The sequence below is a fragment of the Oncorhynchus kisutch genome, linkage group LG15 (assembly GCF_002021735.2).
Source record: "Oncorhynchus kisutch isolate 150728-3 linkage group LG15, Okis_V2, whole genome shotgun sequence".
In the NCBI taxonomy this organism is placed as follows: domain Eukaryota; kingdom Metazoa; phylum Chordata; class Actinopteri; order Salmoniformes; family Salmonidae; genus Oncorhynchus; species Oncorhynchus kisutch.
Window position 1 is genome coordinate 59,590,755 of NC_034188.2, and position 25,273 is coordinate 59,616,027.

At 39.1% G+C, this 25,273-nt stretch overlaps 2 protein-coding genes and 2 long non-coding RNA genes across 5 annotated transcripts; 1 reads left to right on the plus strand and 3 right to left on the minus strand.

Annotated features, from left to right (window-relative positions):
- Window positions 1-2,276: 2,276 nt before the first annotated feature.
- On the minus strand, window positions 2,277-17,910 carry LOC116353634 (uncharacterized). The gene is made up of 3 exons (XR_004203142.1): window positions 17,646-17,910; window positions 17,159-17,252; window positions 2,277-4,115 (listed from the first exon to the last, which is right to left on the minus strand). It is a non-coding gene; the product is annotated as an uncharacterized LOC116353634 (long non-coding RNA).
- On the plus strand, window positions 3,870-9,502 carry LOC109904715 (uncharacterized). Of its 2 annotated transcripts, XM_031790673.1 has the most exons (5): window positions 3,870-4,059; window positions 6,006-6,097; window positions 7,152-7,203; window positions 7,860-8,089; window positions 8,269-9,502. In XM_031790673.1, exons 1-5 carry the CDS (start codon window positions 4,053-4,055, stop codon window positions 8,554-8,556), a joined length of 669 nt encoding a protein of 222 aa, XP_031646533.1. In that variant the 5' UTR covers window positions 3,870-4,052; the 3' UTR covers window positions 8,557-9,502. The 2 variants fall into 2 exon arrangements, 1 of the variants encoding a protein (XP_031646533.1); XR_004203141.1 differs by lacking the exons at window positions 3,870-4,059; window positions 6,006-6,097 and adding an exon at window positions 6,890-7,032.
- Window positions 9,061-10,325, minus strand: LOC116353635 (uncharacterized). Its single transcript, XR_004203143.1, has 2 exons — window positions 9,814-10,325; window positions 9,061-9,435 (listed from the first exon to the last, which is right to left on the minus strand). It is a non-coding gene; the product is annotated as an uncharacterized LOC116353635 (long non-coding RNA).
- A 5,502-nt stretch (window positions 17,911-23,412) lies between the features above and the next one.
- Window positions 23,413-24,296, minus strand: LOC109904802 (POU domain class 2-associating factor 1-like; the record flags this gene model as incomplete). The annotated part of the gene is made up of 1 exon (XM_031791418.1): window positions 23,413-24,296. A coding segment is annotated over one exon (348 nt), but the record flags the coding sequence as incomplete, so codon positions are not given.
- Between the last annotated feature and the right edge of the window lie 977 nt (window positions 24,297-25,273).

Consider the following 25,273-nt stretch of genomic DNA (forward strand, 5'->3'; position numbering starts at 1 on the left):
CCCCAAATCCGTAAACTCGGGCACCCTCGTAGATATCATCCTGACCAACCTGTCCTCTAAATACACCTCTGCTGTCTTCAACCAGGATCTCAGCGATCACTGCCTCATTTCCTGCGTCAGTAATGGGTCTGCGGTCAAACGACCACCCCTCATCACAGTCAAACGCTCCCTAAAACACTTCCACGAGCAGGCCTTTCTAATCGACCTGGCCCGGGTATCCTGGAAGGATAATGACCTCATTCCGACAGTAGAGGATGCCTGGTTATTCTTTAAAAGTGCTTTCCTCACCATCTTAAATAAGCATGCCCGATTCAAAAAATGTAGAACCAGGAACAGATATAGCCCTTGGTTCACTCCAGACCTGACTGCCCTTGACCAGCACAAAAACATCCTGTGGCATACTGCATTAGCATCGAATACCCCCCCCCCCCCCCCCCCCCCCCCCCCCAGCAACTGAGAAAAGAAATGGCTGAGGATATACTAAACATGTCTGGTAATGACATTTAATTCAAAGTAATATTTTTATGTAGTTGTGTGGGACAGCCGTATGTTCAGTTCATGCCTATGATTTCAGAGTTCAACAAAGCCAACAACTGCTTCATGTGTGCCACTGATAAAGTACCTGGATGTGGCCCAAAGACTGACTGGGTTAGTAACTTTATTTAACATGTTTATAATCTTTTGACAACAGTGACTGCATGTAAGACCATTTATGATATAACACAATGGACGGCTAATTCGTCATTCATCAAACTGCATTGATATTTCATATTATTTATAACGTGTTACACTTAATTTTGTTTTAGATTGAATGTTTTGCATGCCAACTGAGGTTCCATGTGCTGTGCCTAGGGATGAAGACAAAACAGTTCAACAGAATAAAGAACACAAACTGGAAGTGCAGTCTTTGTTGTTGAAAATGTATGCAATACCCCATCCACACTGAAGAGGCTCTGACATGTACATCAACCAGGGATAAAGAGAAAGTTAACGTGAAATGTTTCATACTTAATTGAAGTTAAGTTTCTGTTGACATGTTGGAAAATATTAAAGGTCTACAATTTGTTTAATATGTCAATGTTATATTTTTATTCATTGATTTACTGGCCACCATTACTGTGGTTACATGTTCAGTATATGTATTGACCAGCCTACCTCACCAGCTCACTCTCCATCCCTGCTTTGGACAATTAATAGCATGACTCTTGTACTTTGCCCTTTTCCTTTATGGTTGATACTAACGAAAATAGATATTATCTGTCTCTCTCCTATTGTGTACCACTGTTAAACACTGTGAGAAAAAAAAACAGGGAAAATAAGTACTTAGAACTACCAATTATTATAGATAAATATTAAAGAAAAGGGTAAACACAACATTGGACTGAACCACCTAATTGTCAAACTAATAATAATGTACAACAGTATAGAAGATACATGACTAGAGGTTATGCAATATGGGTGTATATCCACTGTATGCTTCTTAGGTGTGTAATTGACATGACCAATGAGCTATTGCAAATTTGAAACTATGAAAAATGTACGTTACACCACGTGATTTTACAGTACACAAATAAGAGTGTGCAATATAGAAGGGTAGTCAGCGGACATTAGGTCACATGACCAAGGAGCTATTGAAATTCTACATTTGGAAAACTTTGTGTAAAACCATGTCAGATAAAAATGGACAAACTAAAGGGTGTGCAATATAGAAGGGCAGTCAGTGGACATTCTGAACCTTGTTTGAAGTCACCAGGTCACATGACCAAGAAGCTATTGACATTCTATATTTTGAAAAATTCATGTAAAACCATGTGAGATAAAAAAAAAAAATGGACACACTAAAGGGTGTGCAATGTGCGTCTATGCCATCGGGTTAGCTACAACCAGTTTTGAAAGTGTTTGGAGTAATGGTTAAAGAGCTATTGAAATTTGAAAAATGTCATTTGTCACTATGTTGATGGTCCCTAACTGCTGTTGATGGACGTAAGGAAAACTACAGGAGAATATCCGTCGAATATCCAACCTAAAACTGTCTTTACCTCGGTATGAAAAGTCTTGAATATAATGAAAGACAATCAGAGATGACCATGCACAGAATACTTCAAGAAGTGAATGGGAATCTCCACCTGAATATTTGACTTTCAAAGACAATGCAGTGATCTGAATTGGTCAATGGGTGCAAGTGATTTACCATACTCCGTTTCCCTGATTAATCAATGCTTCCTGTGTTTGGCGTTTCATTTATACATTTCAAGAAATAAAAAACATAGATAATGTATAGGGCAGTAGAATTCTTTATTATAAATCCATTATAATAAAAGACACTGCAAAAATGCATGAAAATGAAACATATTTTTTTGCTAAAATGACACATGAAAAAAACATGCCTTTTCCGTTTGTTGAGTTATACTTTGTTCTGTTATCACGACATCGAATTAAGACTTAGGGAGAACCAACTAACGTATATCCTACACTAGATGGCGCGGTTGTTTCGTGTTACCTCGTCTCTTACGATAGCGTAATTCATGGGGGGGATTGCAACGGCAGCAATAAATTAATAAAAAAAGTCAAACGTTAGATATTCTATGAGAGCACTAGCATAATATTCTTGGTAGTTAGGATAATGGACCTAGGTCCTACTTTATGGAAGGTCAGAAGTTTGTCAATACAACTACCCAGTGGAGATGATGGGATTTAGGCCTACATAATAGGGATCATTGTATAGGCCCCTACCAGTACAAATCAGGAAAGGCCATAGATTGTATTGGGCAGATAGTGTGTGCATTTTCTCAATATATGAGTGAGGATAATGATAGATCGATACCTCAAAACTGAAATCTAAGCTATTTGAATTAAAACTAGGTATAAGTTCGAGTTCATTGTTTGATATGTTTGTAAATTGTTATTCAAATGTAATGTAGGCTCACAATGGAAGAACATTTATAGGAAATGGTTTTCTCTAAAGCAATGTGCTATTTTCTCATATCATATGTATTAAATTGTAAACTCTTATAAATTTAAACTGGTATGGACAGTAACAATATTCAAATAAGTCTATCAATTGAAATGACTTTGTCCACATCTAAGTAGGCCTAGCCTACACAAGTAGACTAATCCGGGAGTCTTGTCATTTAATAAAAAATATATCAGACGTTTGTAAACCGAATTTTTGCATTGTAATTCATTTGTAGATAGTATTCTCGATTCATATATAGGAGACCTGGGATGTCAAATCAGGTTTGACATGTGAATGGCTGAAACGTTCAGTCTTTATATTATATAATTCATGTAACTACACTAAATAATGCTAAAACAACTATAATACAATTGGTAAGACGTGGGTGATGTGAGTTCCAGTGATTGGGGAGCATGCAATTACTGAGGGAGCAATGGAGTCATTGATGGCAGAAATGGCTGCTACCATATGCCACGCCCACAACCTAGACATGTCATAGTTTATTGTTTAAAATAAGACAAAAAATGTATGGTCATAACGTGTTGATGTGCTCATCCATCCTGAAATACATATGATCTGCGATGTTTAATTGTTGGTCATGTTTACATAGAACATCTAACCGTTACTTTCCTGTAGTGCCTCATTATGAAGAGGGACTGATGGGCAGATTGGCAAAAGATGGATAAAATGTTCAAAATGTCAATTTCTTTTTGGTTTGGGTATAAACTATTATTAAATTATATTAAATGAAATGTTATTTTAAGTGCATATGTATTGATTTATACTGAAAAATCTGTATTTTTGAGTAGCCTTTGAATATTCAAATTGAAAGTAACGCGCAATCAAATCATTGTCAAATCATTGAGTTCTAGGGGTTTTAAAAAGTAGGCATGGAGAGAAAATTTCACAAACTAATATATCCCTAGCTATATTAGGGTATTATTGTATGCTCTGAGACAGTTTTAAGACTTGTGTGTTGAGAATTTATGTGACTTTTATGAATATTTCGATATAGCCCATATAACTCAGCCAGAAAAGGACATTGTGGAATCTCATAACTGCTCTTCTTCCAGGAGTCCTTCTTAATTTGTACAACATGTCTGGTAAGTTTATCATTATTTTTTCATCGGATCATGGTTCTTTTTCTTTTACGTTCCTCCTGAAAGAAAGAAAGAAATATAAATGTTAGAACAAAACGATTGGAAATAATTGACATTGCACAACATGCTGTTTCACTTATATGGGAACTGCGAGGTTCTGATGAAAACCTTAGAGATAATGTATGTAACTCGTGTTTTAACTAAAGAATAATGTAAACTAATTTTCAACAATGGCCTCATGTGGATTAATGCCTATTACCTGCATGATGTATGCTATTTTCTATTGCAATAGTTGGCAATTTAATTGAACAACGTTTTTAAAATAGTATTTAGCTTATTTCTTAAACATCACTACTTTTGGCCATTTCGTCCACGTTAGGGCGTAAGGTTAACTTAACTCAAACGCGGTTTTATTTGCATTATTCTTGTCGATTCAACTGTAATTGTAGTCATTCTAATCACACTTTAATATGTACATGTGCAAATGGTAATTTTAAGCAGTAATCAGTGGGATGTCTTTTGGGTAGCTTTACTATTTGCCACATTTAAGACAAATCATGATCTGACATTTCAGAATATGAATATTTAAAAGGATGGGTTTGACAGCCAAGCACACCTCTTTAGATTCTGCCGGCAGCTGCTATTATCGAATCACCTTTACCGCCAACTTTCCACTCCTGAGACAGTCTCTGACTGCCTTAATGAGTTCTACCATTGTGTGGCGTCGTTTCTGTAATGACTTTAGTCATTGAAGAAGAACGTTATACCCCCTTATAGTTAGAAGTGAAGCCATGACATACAATCGAAGGCGTACATATATGAGTACCGTTCATTTTAGCATAAAAATCTAAACGCTAGGCTACTGCACTAAAACATTGAACATGTGTTTAGAGTGGGTATAGGCAACGGCTCTAACCTATCTGCCTAGTTCTCGACAATTTACAGTAGGCTATGTTTTGATAGCGTAAATTAGTATTCAATTTCATTTCAAATACAGTCCTGCTTCAATTGATGAATTTTTACAGAAAAAAAAATGGTTTTACTGCATAATTGTCAGGTGTGGGGGTTCGGTAGGCTAACCGGAATGATCATCAAAACCAAAACAACCTTTATTTTATCGTCGGGTAGGCTAAAGCTCATATTGTTATCCCATGGCCTACCAATGATATGTTGACTAAGTGCGGAGCGTAAAAGTAACTTACTTTTATAATCGGACGAATTTCTCAAGCGAAGTCTTCCATTTTCACCTTATTTTCACCGGATTTGTGGAGTCCTTTGGGTCTTTGTTATTGACTCTTACTAGACTGTTGTTTGCCCGCTTTACCTGTAGCCTAACTTTACTTCCCTACTTTCACGGCATATGCCGCTATCAGCCCCCTTTCATGGATCGCAACGCTTAACCTGTGTTTTAGGCCTATGTATAGAATAAAAAGAAACATATTAGCTAAATAAAATCGAAACGTTACATTTACAATATCATTTTTGCACAGCTTTCCTTTGTGCTTGAAATGAGTGTGAAGGCAAGCCCACTGTATTGACTGTGAAATTCGAAACCCTGTCTCTGTCGTGCGAGGTTCTCGCAGAGGCAGGCTACAGAGGATATAGACCTATGTAGGACAATATTAGGACACTTTCGCATGGGCAACATTGATACAATAAACTCGGCAACATTTGAGCGTTTGTTCAAACGAATTGCATAATTCGTTTGAAATTCACAAATAATTCTAGATGTAATACATTGCGTTAAACACCCTGATCAAAACAATCTTATAGTAATATTGAAATGTGTTTTTAATAATATTCCAATGTTTTAAATTATTAAGTAGGCCTAATTAAATTGTTGCGTGAAAGTATGCAGCAGGCAGTGAAAGTGCTCACGAGTGGCAGGGTTAGGACCATTCAAGTTTGTTTACAGTAAACATCGACAACATGTTTTTCTCTTTTGACAGATAAGCCAAAGGTGTACCAGGGTGTGCGGGTGAAGACAACCGTTAAACAGTTGCTGCAACAGAAAAGAGCTCTCCAGACATCAACTAAAACGGTTAGAATGGTAACCCCCCCCCCCCCCTCCACACACACACACACACACACACACACACACACACACACACACACACACACACACACACACACACACACACACACACACACACACACACACACACACACACACACACACACACACACACACACACACACACACAGTCTCAGTATAATTGGAGGTGTTGCTCTCTCCATGAAATCCCCATTGCAATAACTTCCTCAATTGCCGCAACAGCCACCAACCTTACCCCGAACACGAATTTGCATGTCTCATTAATGATTGACCACCAGGTCTACTCTCTAGTAGCCTATCAATGATCGTTTAGCAGTAACAGTGGGATATTTTTTCATGTAGGGACAGTTCCAGTTGTTTTATGGGATATTTTACAGAAAATTTAGATTAAAAAATCAGAAAATATGTTCTTATGTCCACATGGCAATTGGCAGAACATATGGCAAAGATGGCAAAGATGACGCTAATTATTATTACTCCCTTAATTGATCACACATACTGTAGGCTAGTAGTTATTGGATCTATTTCTCTCCCTCTCTCTTTCTGTCTCTCAATGTTAAATTTAAGGGCTTTATTGGCATGGGAAACATATGTTTACATCGCCAAAGCAAGCGAAATAGATCTCCCTCTCTCTCTCTCTCTCTCTCTCTCTCTCTCTCTCTTTCTCTCTCTCTCTCTTTCTCTCTCCCCCTCTGTCAGACACACACACACACACACACACACACACACACACACACACACACACACACACACACACACACACACACACACACACACACACACACACATACACACACACACACACACACACACACACACACACACACAACCCTCCGAAATGAAGAATTTAAAAAAACAAAAACAAAACAAATGCCATTATTGTGCTATACAGTGGGTGGTAGGCTACTTGTTATTTGAAGGTAACAAGTAGCTTTCAAGGGGATGAAAAATAACCAGCACAAAAATCGAACTGTTGCAAATGAATGGGGACTTATGTTTTTTCTGTCTCTCTTTCTTACTTATTTTCCTAAATGAATAGAAATCCCAGAGCTTGGTGAGTCAGGATTTGTGCGTCTCCTCCTCCTTGTCAGGTAAGTTCAAATATGTCCAAATAAATCAAAATGTCGATACAGCGTTCCATTGTCTGACATTATCTTGATCCCAAAATCGTTGTACGACAAAAGCATCACCATGGATGGTCCAGAATCAATGTTCTATAGTAAAAATGGTTTTATCTTGACTGTATCCAAACCTGCTAACGAAAATAAATGTAGCCTACAGTAAAGTACAGTAAATGCCATTTGAAATGTCCAGTGGGGGCGTTGCAGTAAATCATAATCAAATAAACAAGCTTTGATCCAAAATACAGAAGGCAATGCATTATGCATCATACATGCAAATAGCAGAATAGCTGTAAAATCACAAAAGCCTATTATAAAATATATTCGGAGTCTGAATTGCGCATCAGATTCGGTCAGGTAAAATATCTAGATTGACACTTACATGGAGAATCAACGACCACAGCAGAATAGTTGGAATATATATCTTTGTATACAGTTGACACTGACCAACATTCCTAAAGTGCAGTGTACTGGGACCTTTTTATAAACTTGCATTCAAATGTGTTTTTTAGCTGTTGGCTGGTGGTGCTGTGACATCACTTCTGGAGTCTTCACTTATTTACATGTCTCCCTGCATGTGTTTATGTGTGCATCCTCTTACTGATCCTTCTCGTTCATTCCTATAGGCCATTACTTTGATTATTTCCCTGAAGAGATGAATTCCAACTGCATCTTTCAGCCGCGGGCCATTCCAGAGAGCAACGTCCAGATGGACAGCTTCGATAATCAACAATTGATAAGCATGATGATCCCCAACGAGACCTACAGCAGTGGTATTCTGCATCCCGCTACCTCAACAAAACTTTGGCGCCAGGAAAATCACTCCCCGAATATGGGCTATTACGGCCATGGCATGGTATGCTTTATTCAAATTCAGTTGCGCAATCTCCTCTCTTTGCAATTACGCGCGGTCATATGAAATATTTGACAAAGCTCAGGCTGTTTGTTAATTCAGAGATTTGGCTTGGAGTAGGACATGGTTTCGTTATACTGTACTAGAATAGTAATGCACATCTCCTCTGGCTTGTTTTTCAGGCTCCCAGCTCACCGTCAGGTTCCCTGAATATGCCAAGTCCGGTCGATTACAATAGTTATTCGCCACAGGAGTCTTACTCTTCGTCGTGTTACAACTCTCCGACGAGGCTGGACTTGAGTTATGGGTTTGTTCCAGACCACTACCACTACCAGAACTGCAACCTCCAGGAGAGCGTCTCCACTCCAGAATACGCGCCGTATGGCACATCAGACTATGTATACGCCTCGCCTGCGGAGGACAGCTACTTCAGGCGTGATTTGTCAAATTCAGAGCTGTGCTACCTTTGAAAATGTATTCGGTCTTTGTTGTCTGTGTAAATACAGTATAATGTGCAGTCAAAACAATGTCTGTAACTCGAAGTCAAACGTTGACACTTGTGGCATTTGTTTTGAGATGTAGGCCTGCTTTGCATTTCAGAGTGTTTGCGGTCGAAGTTTCCTCCGAGTTTCTGTTTTTGATATGATTGGAATAATGGTTTTAGAATTCCCGAGTTTGGATAAATGTTGGATATGTGTGGGCTTAGTGCTATCTTCTTAGTTATTGACTTTGATATTTAAGCAATAAGGCACGGGGGGGGGGGGGGGGCAAGGGCTGCTCTAACCTCGATGCAATGATGTCATCCAGTATATTTTTTCAGCATATTTTTTCTTATGGATGCATTCATTTGGTAAATTCTTTGAAAAGCCTACCCAAAGGAAATTAGCAGCATCATCCCCTTCAACTCACTATTTAGTTTCCCTGTGCAGATACACACCGAAGCTTAGTTAGAAACATTAACTTTAATAGACCAATCATTTTCAAGTTATTTAATCATATTTACTGCTAAGACACAAATAAAAATGTCTAATAAACCAAGACAAATTACAATAGACAGACGATAATGATCTATAATTTGTTTTATAGTGCATTACAAAAAATAATCTCAAAACCCACTGACAAACGACGAAAAACAAAACAATAAGGTTAACATTGACCGCTCTGGATGTGGAAAAAGTATCTTCCATTAAGGCAGACGCAAGTGCACGTCCGTCGCATCAGGTCACATCCAACTCAAGAGACGCCTGTCTCCACTCTACCCTCCGTGCACACCATCCTCTGCCTCGGGATCCAAGTCTCCTCCGAGGCCGAGATAAAGTGGGGTTGAGCAGGGATAGAAGTAGGCCTGCCTGTCCAAAATGATCATATTGTTACATCTCACCAAAAATACGCACCAATAAAAGATAACTACCTGGATAAGGATTTCATGTTTTTATAACACACAACAGCTCAAAGGGGGTTTGATAATCGCGCACGAGTTGTGTGTAATAGAAAGCATAATCCAGTGCCTGCCAAATGCGCGCGCAAATCAGAATGTATTCATGTACATTTGTTACAGCTGCTTATAACTATGACTATTTTTACCCCAGTAGTTTACTGTCACTCTCCTGTCTTCTATTCTAAACATTATGTTCGAAAGCAGCAGTCATGATTATTGTAGCATAAACCCACATCCAAAAGTATATCATTCTCATGTATGCAGGCTGCAAGCATAGTGCAGCACATACCTGCTGTGATCCTTGACCTCTTATGACGTCCAACTCATTAACCAACCAGTTTTCTGGGATAGTGATCTTGTGAAGGGTTCTGGGGTAAGATGCTTCTTTTTGGATTTTTAAATCCTCAGTAGAGCACCTTTTTCTCTTTTTATACAATCTGAGCTGAAGCATGTGTCTGGGTCTGCTCTCATTCATCAGAATGGAATTAATAATGAGGATTCTGGAAGAGAGGAAGCCAAGGGCTGTAGGTAGCGCTAGTGTTTGTCGTGTCATCAGAAGATCCTCAGAAGAACCTATGAGGTATTAGACTGAAGGCAAAGAAGGGGAGGAGGAGGGATGCAATTGCATACATGGCACACAAGGAGAGTACAATAGTTGAAAGAGGGGCCTTCAAGTATGGTCCTTTCTCTTGACCTCTAGTTGATGTTGAACATATGAAATTAAAGAAATCTTTAGGGCCTACATTATGAGCTACTATTAAATGTTTGGCCCAGATTTCATCACTGCTTGCATCTGCAGACCTGGGTTAAAATAGTATTTGTTTATTTTTTAAGATAATTTAGATGTGCTTGATTGAGCTTGCTTGGCACAATTGAACCAATGGAATAGTCCCAAAATTACAAATGTGCCGCCCATCTCACACTCCAGGCAGGCTTAATCAAACACTCAAAGTACAGTATATGAAAAAAACACATACTATTTGAACCCTGGGCCCCATTTGATATTTAAAACTCTTACTGGCAGCTCATAGGTTCCTGGGTTTCTATTCCAGCCAATTGGAAAAGTTAGCTGTGGTGCTCAATGGCCTAAATTAGTTGTCTTATAACTTGATTGACAAATGGTGGTTTGGTACTGTTTTGGGTTCTACCATTGGTGGGAGTGGAGGCAAGGCAGGGTTTTGGGTCAAATAAAGGATATTCATTGTATGAAAAGGTATCTAAACAAGAAAACTGTGTAGCTTTTCAAAAACAAAGCAGGCATTGTACCTAATATAGAACCTTAACCTCATCTCCTATTACATTCAGCTCATCTAATTGTCTCAAGCCCTGAAGTGAGTGTTCCCCCTTCATAACCCTTTATAAGGCTTCGCAAATCATTCATACACAACTGAAAGTGGTCCCACTAACATAAAAGGGATAGTTCAGTCAAATGACACATTTACTTATTGAATTCCTTACCTTAATCATACTTAGAAATTTGTCTGTCTTGTCTCTCAGTCTTTTCTATTTAGTTAGGTCTCAATGGGCTGGAGGAACTCCATGCATTAGAATGATATTGGGGATATTGAGCTCTTAGGGATAGGGAACCACCCTCCATTTTATATAATCGGTTATGCTGTGTTATGCACCTGATTAACATTTATTTAGTATTATTTTGCAACCTTGCCTCCTTCTTTACAGCTCCCTTTCTACACATCTTTCATTCTGAGCATAATATTTACTTGCAACATAAATACACAATGAAAAGGACAAGGAAACAATTACCAAGTACCACACCATTTGTTCCATATAATTTCTCAACTTAAATGTAAAAAATAATATTGAAAAAATAAAGGGTTTTATGCTGTCCAGATGAACTGACAATCAGCACTCACTCAGTGCTGAAAAGGAATGTGTCAAAGTCAAATTAATGCTAGGGTGTGTTCAGGGTTCCAAAGTCCCCCTACTCTCATGCCAAGTGCCTGTTTAACAATCCTCTGTGGAAATCCCCTGTTACACCTTGTCAAATCAAATCAAATCAAATGGTATTGGTCACATACACATATTTAGCAGATGTTATTGCAGGTGTAGTGAAATGCTTGTCCACCCTAGATCAATTTGCACTTTCACCTGCTAAGACTCATGAGCCACCCGCAATATGACAGAACACTGCTATTGAGCCTTTATTTTTGATCTAATTGATCTATTAACCATGCCAATCGTACAGTATGGTTAGGCTATTGTTTAACACTGTCGGCTAAGAGATGATTTACTCTCTGGAAGTGCTGTTTGTACATAGAGTCTGTGTCATCATAGCCAAAACTTCATTCAAAATGTATGTGTTACAAATCATCCTAAACTACATTTATTGAGCTACACATACACCTTCGGAAGATTTGAGCGTGACATTTAAAACATAACTTAACTGTGACAGTATACCCCGGAGCTGATAATTTGACAGTAATTGCCCTTACAGTAGCTGTAATTTCAAACAGCTGCAATAATTGATTACTGAATGTGGGAAAATAAGTTGCAAACCCTTGTGTCTTAACAAAGTGATCGGTGAGTGGGATGTGATTGTGATGAATGAGTAATATTCCTCCTGGGGCACCATTGAAGGATTGAAAAGAAAGTGAACAACAGCTCACTGTTTGCTACGTTCGATCGTTATTAGTGAATCTCATTCCAACATGAGTGCACCGAATATGAATCCCTGAAGTACCACTTACATATCAAACAGCTATATTACTTCATAGAAAATAACTTGTGGTATTTGAGGATCAAACATACTCCAGTATGTGTACATATGTGTATATTTGAAAGTCACAGGCACTGATTCATTCTCATTCACAGCGTTTTCTTATTTGTCTTTGGGTTGGAATGTTTGCTGACTTGGCACAATGTCACTTCAAAGGATTGTGTTGATGTTTCCTATCAAGTCCTTACTTGTGTGTAAGGAAGGCGGAACCGATAAAAGTATTTCACAAGGTTTGATATCGGCACAAGATGTAAAGCACGCTCCTTCTGTTCGAACCATAAGGCCTTTTAATACTGACCAACCAGAGGAACACATTCATTTATTGCTGTGATAACACCATCACGACTGGGGTAGGTGGCATGTAGCTTTGCGGTTAAGAGTCCTAGAGCCGACTAGGTGAAAAATCTGTTGATGGACCCTTGAGCAAGGCACTTAACCCTAATTGCTCTGGATAAGAGTGTCTTCTGCTAAGTGATTAAAATGTAAAATGGGTAAGGAGAGATCCATTCCTGACAAAAAGAGAGACAGTATGTCTACAGATTTTATTTTAATATGTAGATTTCTTTTCTATAATTACATGTACCACATTTATAGACTGTTTTTTTTTATTTCCAGTGTTTGCCAAAGCAACATTATTATGAATTTTATATTAGCAGTTCTGTTTTTGAAAACAGAAAAAAATGGTTAGCTACCTCTAAAAAATGAGGGTCAGTCTATCTGCACATAATAAAATATGTGATTCAATACACATGGTGTGTTGATTCTCAGCTTGTGGGTCTTTTTCCACATTTATCTGCCAGCCCAGTTGGTCTGCAAACTGGCTCAATCTAGTTGTGATCATCTGCATGCAGGATTGTTAGGAAAAGAGCATGCAGAGCAATGTCCTCTGAAAATTCAAGATCCTCAAGCACTGAGAAGGGAGTCCACTGGATGTGGCCCTCTAGGTCGGTCTTTTACAATGTTCCTAATGAATCAGTCAGTAGCAACCATGAAAAGAATGGGTGAGAGAATGCATCCTTGGGGTACGCCACAGAGGATGGAGAACCAGTCTTTTAAGGTTGTTAACAAGGATGGCAAATTCAACTTCCCTCTAGAGGCAGCTAACAAGTCATTTGTTTGTGGGGGATGCCATGAGAGGACTTTCCAAATGCTGTTTCTGAGCACACTGTCGAAAGCATTTCTGAAGTAGATCAAGTTGAGGTATAAAGCGGCTTTCCATTCCAGGCATCGTTGTATGATGTCGCGTATAGTGAATGTGTGGTCCATTGCAGCCACTCCCTTTTTTGTGTGAAAAAAACCAAGCCAGAGAGGAGTGTGACTATTCCTAAATGAACTCCCATATGTTTTCAAACAGGTCTATCTGTGCATTTCGATGCAATTTCAGGGGTCGTTCTTGACCATCTCAGCATTGATAGTGTCAATGCCTTGCCTTTTGACCAGTCCTTAGGGATTGACAAGTCATCATTGTAATTCAGAATGTATTCTTAATTGATTTACGGCTATAAATAAAGGTGGAAGAAAGAAATACATATAAAAAAGGGATGATTAACCCTAGATACATTCCTAGATGTTTTCAAACAGGTCTGTTCCGAACAGTGTTTGTTCCTTTTGGGAAATGTGTGGGTTAGCAAGGCCATACATGTTTGTTCCAACAAATTGGCTTGACTAGCATGCCTGTGCTCTACCTTTCAGAAATTGTGCCCTCTAGCACCAGGAAGCCAGAGCAGGGAGGGAAGAGAGCTCCCACAATGACACCTGCAATTCTAATTCTGTTTCGAGAGCTCCCCTACACTTTGGGGCTGCAAACTTCAAACTCTTTTACTATTGTTATTGCATTGTGTAAAAAAATCTATATTTTCCTACACTCTGTTGTTTTTGTTCCAGACCTACTACCCAGTTCTATTTAGTCCTTATAGACCTTTTAAGCTTCAGGCCAATAACATGCTTGGTCTTGGGAAGAGAGTATCTGACCTCCAGAAAAAAAGGTGTCATAGTGCCACAAATCTTCACTACTTTGTCCAATCATTTTTATTTGGCTTGTCCCTTCTCCTCTAAACAGGCTGATTTATTGTTGAGACATTTTTATTTTGGCCTGGTCCAAATTTCCTAATGTAATGTATAATTTACTCCTGGGTTTTAAGGAATGCGGTGTGGTACTTTTTTGGTCCTGTTTTTTTAGTCTTGGGTTTTTCTCATCTTAAGTCTGATCTTTACAATGATGAGATGTTTTGTCGCTGTATGTGTCCCCCTGTATTTTCATGGTTTCAGTAGAGGTCTTTTCCATTTGCCATTAGACCTAATTACCCGCAGTACATATAAGTCCCAGTCTAAATGTATCCTGACATTTTACTCTTTGAAGACAAGGGATGATTGAGGGCAACCTTTTCATTCCCAGTGTTGCAAGAGGGCAAGTCTGAGCATGAACTCTGCTCATAGCTATTGTATTACCAATACACTGTGTTGATGTAGCATTTTTTTCACACAGAATTTCTCCCAGTAGATGAAAACTCAGATTGGTCTGAACCTGTCTGAATGCATCTCAAAGCAAAGGTTGATTGCTTGTGCATTTGTACCTCATGAAAATACAGTCAGGTCCATCATTATTGGCACCCTTGATAAAGCTGAGCAAAAAATGCTGTATAAAATATATAATACAAGTTCTTAGCTATATTGTATGCAAAACAAATAGGGAAATGTTATTATTTTATAATAATACAATTGCTGAGAGAAAGAGATTTTGTTTAAAAAGTCATTTAAAAAACTCAAAAAGATACAGGTCAAAATGATTGGCTCCCGTGTTTTCTATACTCTAGCACCCTCCCCTTATGAGGTTAATGACACTAAAACCTTTTTCTAAAATGTTTACTTCTGAATGATTGAAATGTTCGTATTGATGCTTGAAGAATATAACTTCTAAATGCCTTCTGAGCGTAGTTAAACCGTCATACCCTATCAGAACCCCACATATAAGCTTGTTTCAATACAATGTTGGTAAACAAAGTAAATGTGAACAAACACTATATAGACTCAAAATATGGTTAAAACTATAATTTTTATGTAATGGATGGTCAGTCCTTACATCCATAGCTCTGTCTATGAATTTGAGAGTGGTTACATTTTCCCAGCCCTATCCTTCAGCTTTTTACCAAAACTGGGGTGAGGAGGTCGCTTTGTTATTGTCTCAACTGCTGATTGTCGCTTTAACAAGGGCCCCAGGACCAGTGGAAGCAAAATAGCTCCATAACATCAAAGATCCACCAGCATATTTTACCATAGGTATGAGGTACTTTTCTGCATATGCTTCCGTTTTTCAACTCCAAACCCATCACTGGTGTGTTTGAAAAAAGGCTATATTTTCATGGCATCTGACCATAGCGCTGGTTTAAGTTTGATAAACAGAATTGGCACTTGGATTGGAATCGGTGCTATGATCAGATGACATGAAAAAAGAGCTTTCACCACGCACACCAATGGTGTGTTTGGCGTTGAAAAACAGAAGCATATGAAGAAAAGTACCCAAGGGGGAGGGTGCTAGAGTATTGGAAAGGGTGCTAGAGTATTGGAAACAGGGGTGCCAATAATTTTCACGATTTTTTGGTATTATTTGTTAAACCATTCTCGTTCTCTGAGCAATTGTATACATATAAAATAATAACAAAAATATATATAATATGACCTCTTCAATCCAGGTCAAAGAAGTTGTAAATCAACAGACTTGTTGATGCAATTAACTATTTTATTAGGCCCAAATAAGTTGCAGAATGCATCAATCACTTAAATGATGCACAACGCATCCTGCAAAGTGTATGCTTTACACCTGTATAAAATTGCCATTTATTACCCCACAACTATAAACTCATTTATTTCAAGCATATGAAATCCAATGCATAGAATTACGTTGCTACACCGGAGACTTTGCATTATAGAATTATTACTTCCAAGATCACTTGGGGAGAAAGAATTACTCCTGAAAAAGATAGCTTTCCTGCAGTCAATGACCAAAAGCTCCCTCTGGCCTCATGGGTGGAATGTTATTAATATGTGTTGTAATTTATAATGAATAAAGATTATTTCCAAATATCCAGTGTTTCTATGTCAAACAGTTTATAATATATATATTTCCGTCTTCTGTGCTGTATATAAAGTGTAATATTGGAATGCAAACTCAAAATGTAATATATTTCAACTCTATATCTGACATGGTACAGGTGTTTTATTTAAAAAAAAATTAAGTTCATATGTAAGGTTCTGTATTTATTTTCTTAGTCAGCCTTGTGTTCTGTTTCGTTGTGTTCTTGAACGTAGCCCTGTCTCTGTGTGTTCTTGAACGTAGCCCTGTCTTTCATCTTTGTTCATTGATTTCACCTGTGTTAGTTACTCACCTGGTCTCATCAGCTCCTTATTTAGTTCAGTTCATTCTGTTTGTGCCTTTGTGAGGTATTGTTCATTTAGAGTCTACTAAGTCTTTTCCTAGCTCATTTGTGAGAACCAGTTATAGCCTTCAGTCCTAGTTTTGATTCACCTGCCTGTTTGCCTACTTGTGTATGACCATTGTGTGCCGGTGACCACGATTCCTGCCTTCTGTGAAGGTGAAATAAACACCTGCAGCGATCAGCTTGTGAATCTAGACCTTTTTCTCTCTGAGTATTCATTACACCATAAGCATGTGTGTGAGGTGTATACTTTTGTTTCAAAGTAGATTTGTTTAAGACTACCAAGAATCACTCTGTGTGACCCTGATTTAGCCAACTGCAGTAAAAGGTTATTAAACGAGGTTTTACAGCAAGTTGAATGTTATAGTAAAACCACAAAATGTGACTCTGTAGTCTGGCTATTTACGATGGCAAACCAGCCTATAGAAGCATCTGGCACTAACTGAAGGAGAAGATGAATTTACCTGATATCAGGCCAATAGCAATCTCACCCATGGCACCTCACCCATGGCACCTTGGCAGAGATTGGATTTGGGTTTTCCCCCCCATCTCTCAAAGCTATGAGATAAGAAAAATACCTATTTATGCATACAGTACCATTTACCAGAACCACAATTATATGGTCTAGCTTCTGAGTTCATAAAAATACAATTATTCCCAGCAGTGCTTAATTTACAGAAACATTATTTATTTTTTATTTATTTTATGAAAGTGAATCACCATTAAGACCAATATATATTTTATAAGTGAACCCTGCAAATACACGAGTTATAAAATATGCTAAATAAAATACAAAATATGATAAATATTCAAGAAAAACAATCACATTCCTCAGCAAGGAGGTACCTAAACAACATTTTGAACTGCCCGAGAGGCACCAGAACCTGCAGTTGTAGGGAACTCTGGTTGTTCAATATATGGGGTGAAAATAAACTAAAAAAGCAGATTTACCTAACTCTGAGGAGACCGAAGGGGTTTCCAGATTGTTCCATCCCTGAGACCGGGTATGGTAACTCATACTCGCAAGGTTATTCATTATCTTCAGATGAAAAATGTTTCATTTTGAACCCTACCTGTCATCATAGAACCCTTTTGTTTTAAAGCGCTACTCAAAACCAATATCACAGGAATTAAATGTGAAGGATTTCACACAATGCCTAACTAATCCTTGTCTCCTGAAACCTGTTAGATCATGGAGAGTGCCCACCAGAGCGCTGCCTTTCCGTGATGCTTCTTGGCAGCCATAGCACATGTCCCGCCCTCAGTCTCAGGGCAGCTGTGCAGGCATGTTGGAGCATCTCTTTAGCCAGAATGAAGGTGCTGTATTCTTAAAATGATACAGGAGATACACTGGCTGCATTAGTTGAGAGCCATGATAAGAATCACATACTTCAGAGCTAATGACATAGTGCATTTGGAAAGTACTCAGGTCTTTTGCCTTTTCCACATTTGGTTACGTTACAGCCTTATTATAAAATTGATTAAATAAAAAAAATCCTCATCAATCTACATACAATACCCCAAAATGACGAAGCGAAAACAGGTTTGATATTAACAGTAAAAAACAGAAATACCTTATTTACATACAGTTGAAGTCTGAAATGTACATACACGTAGGTTGTGTCAGAGTATGTGCTACTGGTGTTGAAGTCAGGTGCAGGAGAGCAGAGAATTGTGATCAGGCGCACACTTTATTCGGCAGAAGCAAACAACAGACGGATGCAACAGTGTCCAACAAACCTCCAGCCAAAGGCAAAAGTGCAAAGCGTGACAAAGTCACAAATAAGCAAAAATGTTTTACAATTAAACATACTCCTGGTTGAAACATAGTACCCGGGGGAAAACCAGCTAGGCACGTTAATACAAAACATGTAACAAAACAATCCCACACAAAGACATGGGGGGGAACAGAGGAATATATATATGCAGTTGATTAGGGAATGTAAACCAGGTGTGCAGGGAGCAAGACAAAACAAATGTAACAATGAAGAATGGAGCGGCGATGGCTAGAAAGCTGTGACGTCGACCACCGAACACTGCCCAAACAAGGAGGGGAGCCGACCTCGGCGGAAGTTGTGACAGGTTGGAATAATTCAAACTTGTTTTTCAACCAGTCCACAAATTTCTTGTAAACAAACTATAGTTTTGTCTACTTTGTGCATGACAAAAGTCATTTTTCCAACAATTGTTTACAGACAGATTATTTAACTTATAATTCACTGTATCACAATTCCAGTGGGTCAGAAGTTTGCATACACTAAATTGACTGTGCCTTTAAACAGCTTGGAAAATTTATGTCAAGGCTTCAGAAGCTTCTGATAGGCTAATTGACATACAGAAATTTGAGTCAATTGGAGGTGTACCTGTCGATGTATTTCGAGGCCTACCTTCAAACTCAGTGCCTCTTTGCTTGACATCATCGGAAAATTCAAAAGAAATCAGCCAAGACCTCAGAACAAAAATGTGTAGACCTCCACAAGTCTGGTTAATCCTTGGGAGCAATTTCCAAACGACTGAAGGTACCAGGTTCATCTGTACAAACAATAGTATGCAAGTGTAAACACCATGGGACCACACAGCCATCATACCGCTCAGGAGGGAGAGGCGCTCTGTCTCCTAGAGATGAACGTACTTTGGTGCCAAAAGTGCAAATCAATCCGAGAACAACAGCAAAGGACCTTGTGAAGATGCTGGAGGAAACAGGTACAAAAGTATCTATATCCACAGTAAAACGAGTCCTGTATCGACATAACCTGAAAGGCCGCTCAGCAAGGAAGAAGCCACTGCTTCAAAACCGCCATAAAAAGGCAGATTACGGTTTGCAACTGCACATGGCGACAAAGATCGTACTTTTTGGAGAAATGTCCTCTGGTCTGATGAAACAAAAATAGAACTGTTTGGCCATAATGACCATCGTTATGTTTGGAAGAAAAAGGGGGAGGCTTGCAAGCTGAAGAATACCATCCAAACGTGAAGCACGGGGGTGGCAGTATCGTGTTGTGGGGGTGCTTTGCTGCAGGAGGGACTGGTGCACTTCACAAAATAGAGGGCATCATGAAGAAAATTATGTGGATATATTGATGCAAAATCTCAAGACATCAGTCAGGAAGTTAAAGCTTGGTCGCCCATGGGTCTTCCAAATGGACAATGACCCCAAGCATACTTCCAAAGTTGTGGCAAAGTAGCTTAAGGACAACAAAGTCAAGGTATTGGAGTGGCCATCACAAAGCCCTGACCTCAATCCTATAGAACATTTGTGGGCAGAACTGAAAAAGCGTGTGCGAGCAAAGAGGCCTACAAACTTGACTCAGTTTACAGCAGCTCTGTCAGGAGGAATGGGCCAAAATTCACCCAACTTATTGTGGGAAGCTTGTGGAAGGCTACCCAAAATGTTTGACCCAAGTTAAACAACTTAAAGGCAATGCTACCAAATACTAATTGAGTGTATGTAAACGTCTGACCCACTGGGAATGTGATGAAAAAAATAAAAGCTGAAATAAATCATTCTCTCTACTATTATTCTGACATTTCACATTCTTAAAATAAAGAGGTGATCCAAACTGACCGAAGACCGAACATTGTTACTAGAATTAAATGTCAGGAATTGTGAAAAACTGAGTTTAAATGTATTTGGCTAAGGTGTATGTAAACTTCCGACTTCAAAAGTATTCATCCCCTTTGCTATGAGAATCAAAATTGAGATCAATTGCATCCTGTTTCCGTTTATCATCCTTGAGATGTTTTTACAACTTGATTGATGTCCACCTTTGGTAAATTAAATTGACATGATTTGAAAAGGTACACATCTGTCTATATAATATCCCACAGTTGACAGTGCATGTCAGAGCAAAAACCAAGCCGTGAGGTCTAAGGAATTGTCTGTAGAGCTCCGAGACAGGATTGTGCCTTCAAGAAGGACAACCATCTCTGCACTGCACTCCACCAATCAGGCCTTTATGGTAGAGTGGCCAGACAGAAGCCCCTCCTCGGTAAAAGGCTCATGGCAAAATTACTGAGGATAATAGCGGACTACATTTCCATTCCTATTTGCCATATCTTCAATTTAAACATACCAGAAAGTGTGTGCCTTCAAGTCAAAAGTCATTCCGCTACCTAAGAATAGTAATGGCGGCAGCGTAGCCTAGTGGTTAGAGCGTTGGACTAGTAACCGGAAGGTTGCGAGTTCAAACCCCCGAGCTGACAAGGTCAGCCGTTCTGTCGTTCTGCCCCTGAACAGGCAGTTAACCCATTGTTCCCAGGCCGTCATTGAAAATAAGAATATGTTCTTAACTGACTTGCCTAGTTAAATAAAGGTAAAAAAAAATAAAACAAAATAAATAAAATATTAATAAATGGCCCCTTTACTGGCTCAAATAGCCAACCAATCAGCCTGTCACAAACCCTTAGTAACGATTGGGAAAGAATTGTGTTTGACCAGATACAATGCTATTTTACAGTAAACAAATTGACAACAGACTTTCAGCATGTTTATAGGGAAGGACATTCAACAAGCACAGCACTTACACAAATGACTGATGATTGGCTGAGAGATCACAGAGGGTTTTATTTAATGGAAGCCTCTCCAACATAATCCAGGTAGAATCAGGAATTCCCCAGGGCAGCTGTCATTTTCATTTCATCTTTACTAACGACATGCCACTGGCTTTGAGTAAAGCCAGTGTGTCTTTGTATGCGGATGACTCAACACTATACACATCAGCTACTACAGCTTCTGGAATGACTGCAACACTTAACAAAGAGCTGCAGTTAGTTTCAGAATGGGTGGCAAGGAATAAATTAGTCCTAAATATTTAAAAAACTGAAGGCATTGTATTTGGGACAAATCATTCAATATATATTCACTAAATATTGTAATAAATCATGTGGAAATTGAGCAAGTTGAGGTGACTAAACTGCTTGGAGTAACCCTGGATTGTAAATTGTCATGGTCAAAACATATTGATGCAACAGTAACTAAGATGGGGATAAGTCTGTCCATAATAAAGTGCTACTCTATATCCTTAACAACACTATCAACAAGGCAGGTCCTACAGGCTCTAGTTTTGTCGCACCGGGACCATTGTTCCATCGTGTGGTCAGGTGCAACAAATAGGGACTTAATAAGATGCATGTCAATCTCTCCTGGCTCAAAGTAGAGTAGAGATTGAATTCATCACTACTTGTATTTGTGAGATGTATTGACATGTTGAAAGCACAGAGCGGTATGTTTAAACGACTAGCACACAGCTCAGTCATCCTTGCATACTCCACAAGACATGTCACCCGAGGTCTCTTCACAGTCCCCAAGTCCAGAACAGACTATGGGAGGCACACAGTACTAAATAGAGCCATGCAACTCTATTCATGCAACTATATTCCACATCAGGTAACTGATGCAAGCAGTAGAATTATATTTAAACAACAGATAAGAACAGCAGGGACTGTGAAGCAACACAAACATAGGCTCAGACACATGCATACACACACATGATAACATATGCACTAGACACACATACACATAGATTTTGTGTTGTAGATATGTGGTAGTGGAGTATTGGCCTGAGGGTGTTGTGTGTTGTGAATTCTGTGATGAATGTATGGTAATGTTTTTAAAATTGTATAACTGCCTTGATTTTGCCAGACCCCTGGAAGAGTAGTTGCTGCCTTGGCAGTAGCTAATGGGGATCCATAATAAACACAAATACATATACAGCTCATTTGGGGTTTGCCAAAAGGCCTCTAAAGAACTCAGACCATGAGAAACAGCGGCAGGGACTGGGAGAGTAGTCATGATTGAGGGAAAGATGAATGGAGCAAATTACAGAGAAATCCCTGACGGAAACTTGCTCCCAATCTAATATTTCTAGAGTGACCTGAAAATAGCTGTGCAGCGACGCTACCCATCCAACCTGACAGAGCTTGAGAGGATCTGCAGAGAAGAATGAGAGAAAGTCCACAAATACAGGTGTTTCAAACTTGTAGCATCATATCCAAGATGATTCGAGGCTGTAATTGTTGCCAAAGGTGCTCCAACAAAGTATTGAGTAAAGGTTCTGAACACTTACACTGTTAGCTGTGTTTCATGTCATACTTAATTTTGATAAGATAAAGATAAGCATTTTCTGTTTAATCTTCAACTGAAAATCAGAATGTTCTGTAATAGTTGTGTTTAGAGCATATCGTATGAGGCTTTAGAACTGTCAGTTCTGTCCACTCTGAAACGTATTAGTATGCTATTGAAGTCTTAAATTGAGTAATGGCATTCAAATGAATTTACAAGTTAACTTTCATTAAAAACATACAGAGAGAGTAGAGGTTTTAACAATTATTGACAGAATATGTTTGACATAATACATTTTGAAGCCTCACACGGTCTTCAGGATCTCTAAATACTGTAATGTAACATACTGTAACGTAACATTCCTTCAAACACAAACCAATAAACTGAAAGAACACAAGAGCAGTCTTGCTGGACCTCAGACCTGTAGTAGTTGGTTTTCTTCAGGTGGGTGTGGCAGGTGTGCTTCAGAGCCCCTTCTCTGACGGTTTCCCCTGGGGCCTGGGGGGTGGTAGACATAAAAACCCCTCAGGGGAGCCACAGATGGGACAGCCAGATAAACAGAGAACCAAGGCCTTTCCCACTCTTGGACCATAGTTAGCTGACAGCCATAACTTCTGACTTCTGATTTCAAAAGATAATGACAAGAGAGTGCAAGGCTACAGGCAAGTTGATGTTTTCATGTTTTATGTCAAATACTCTTCAAAGCAGACCCTGGATAAATATCAATATGGGTTCATTTAACAATTGAATGACGTCTCAGGGTAACTACTTTTAAAACAACTGTATTCGATTATGGTTGTCAGAAAGGAGGTATTTCTTTAACAAATAAACATCTTACAAGTAATTTAAATTGATGCGGGACAAATCATTCAAGGCCTGTCTTTCAGTTACAGCATCTATAATACATGACAGCAGTTATTTTTCAGCAAAACTCTTGTAAAGTAAATAATAGAACTAGTCAAACTACAACACTGTTCCTTTTACATCATAAAAAAAGCAATTCACAGTACTTCAATGTACATTACAACATAAAGGAAAGAATAACTACAAGCACCATGTACCTGAATTATGAGCAATAGAAATACAAGGGTTACCGACATAATACATTCATTTATAACCCATAGATAAAACATTCATAAACATTCTGTAAACATTTCAAAAATGATTATGACTGGCTGCAACACTAATATATCTTAGACACTGGGGATGAAGTTTGAGGAACTGTTCACATATGTGTATTTGTCATCCTGATCCTGGTCCTCCAGAAGTTTCTCCAGAGGGTTGGGCTCTTCAGCCACAGCAGGACTCTGCTCCAGGGGCTGGGGGTCCTGCTGGGGCATGGTGGGGGTCACTGTCATGGACATGGGAAGCAACTGAGACCTAGCCAGAGTGGCAGGGTGAAAAGCAAACTGCACGCCCGATGTAGGGATCGTGGTTAGCGGCTGGGTCCACGGGATATAAGTCAACACTGAGTCCTGGAGGTCCACTTGCGTGAGGGCTGTGGACGTAGGTGCTAGGGTCTGCACCGACAACAGTGGATGTGTTTGTAGTCAAACACCAGCTGTGTTACAACTATTTTGTACAGGTGAAGGTGTATATTACTATGCTCTGTGGATATGATGGAATGTTTACAGAGTTTATGCTTTAAACCTCTTAAAGATCATACCCTTTTTTCAAATTTTTGCCTAAAATAACATACCCAAATCTAACTTCTCAATCAGGGACAGCTGTCTATCGTTGTCTCTGATTGGGAATCATACTTGGGTAGCCCTTTTCCCCTCCTTTCAGTGTGGGTAGTTGACGTTGTTAGAGGCATTATAGCCGAAGTGAAGCTTCACGGTCGTTTCCTTGTTTTGTTGGCAACATTTCTATAAATAAAAGGAAAATGTACGCTCACAACGCTGCACCTTGGTCCGCTTCTTACGACGCCCATGACAAACTGCCCATACATAGCTCAGGACCTGAAGCAAGGATATGCATATTCTTGATACCATTTGAAAGGAAACACTTTGAAGGTTGTGGAAATGTGAAATTAATGTAGGAGAATATAACACATTAGATCTAGTAAAAGATAATACAAACAAAAAAACATACTGCTCATTCTGTGCATGATTTCCTGCAAGACAGGAATGTCAGTGTTCTGCCATGGCCAGCGAAGAGCCCAGATCTCAATCCCATTGAGCACGTCTGGGTCCTGTTGGATCGGAGGGTGAGGGCCAAGGCCATTCCCCCCAGAAATGTCCGGGAACTTGCAGGTGCCTTGGTGGAAGAGTGGGGTAGCGTCTCATAGCAAGAACTGGAAAATCTGGTGCGGTCCATGAGGAGGAGATGCGCTGCAGTACCTAATGCAGCTGGTGGCCACACCAGATACTGACTGTTACTTTTGATTTTGACCCCCAGTGCGGTCATTCCTACATTTGAACATATACATTTATTTGATCAAACAAAACTATGCTACATTTTATCTCTGGGACCCTCAGGATGACAAATCAGAGTAAGATTACTGAATGTAAGTACA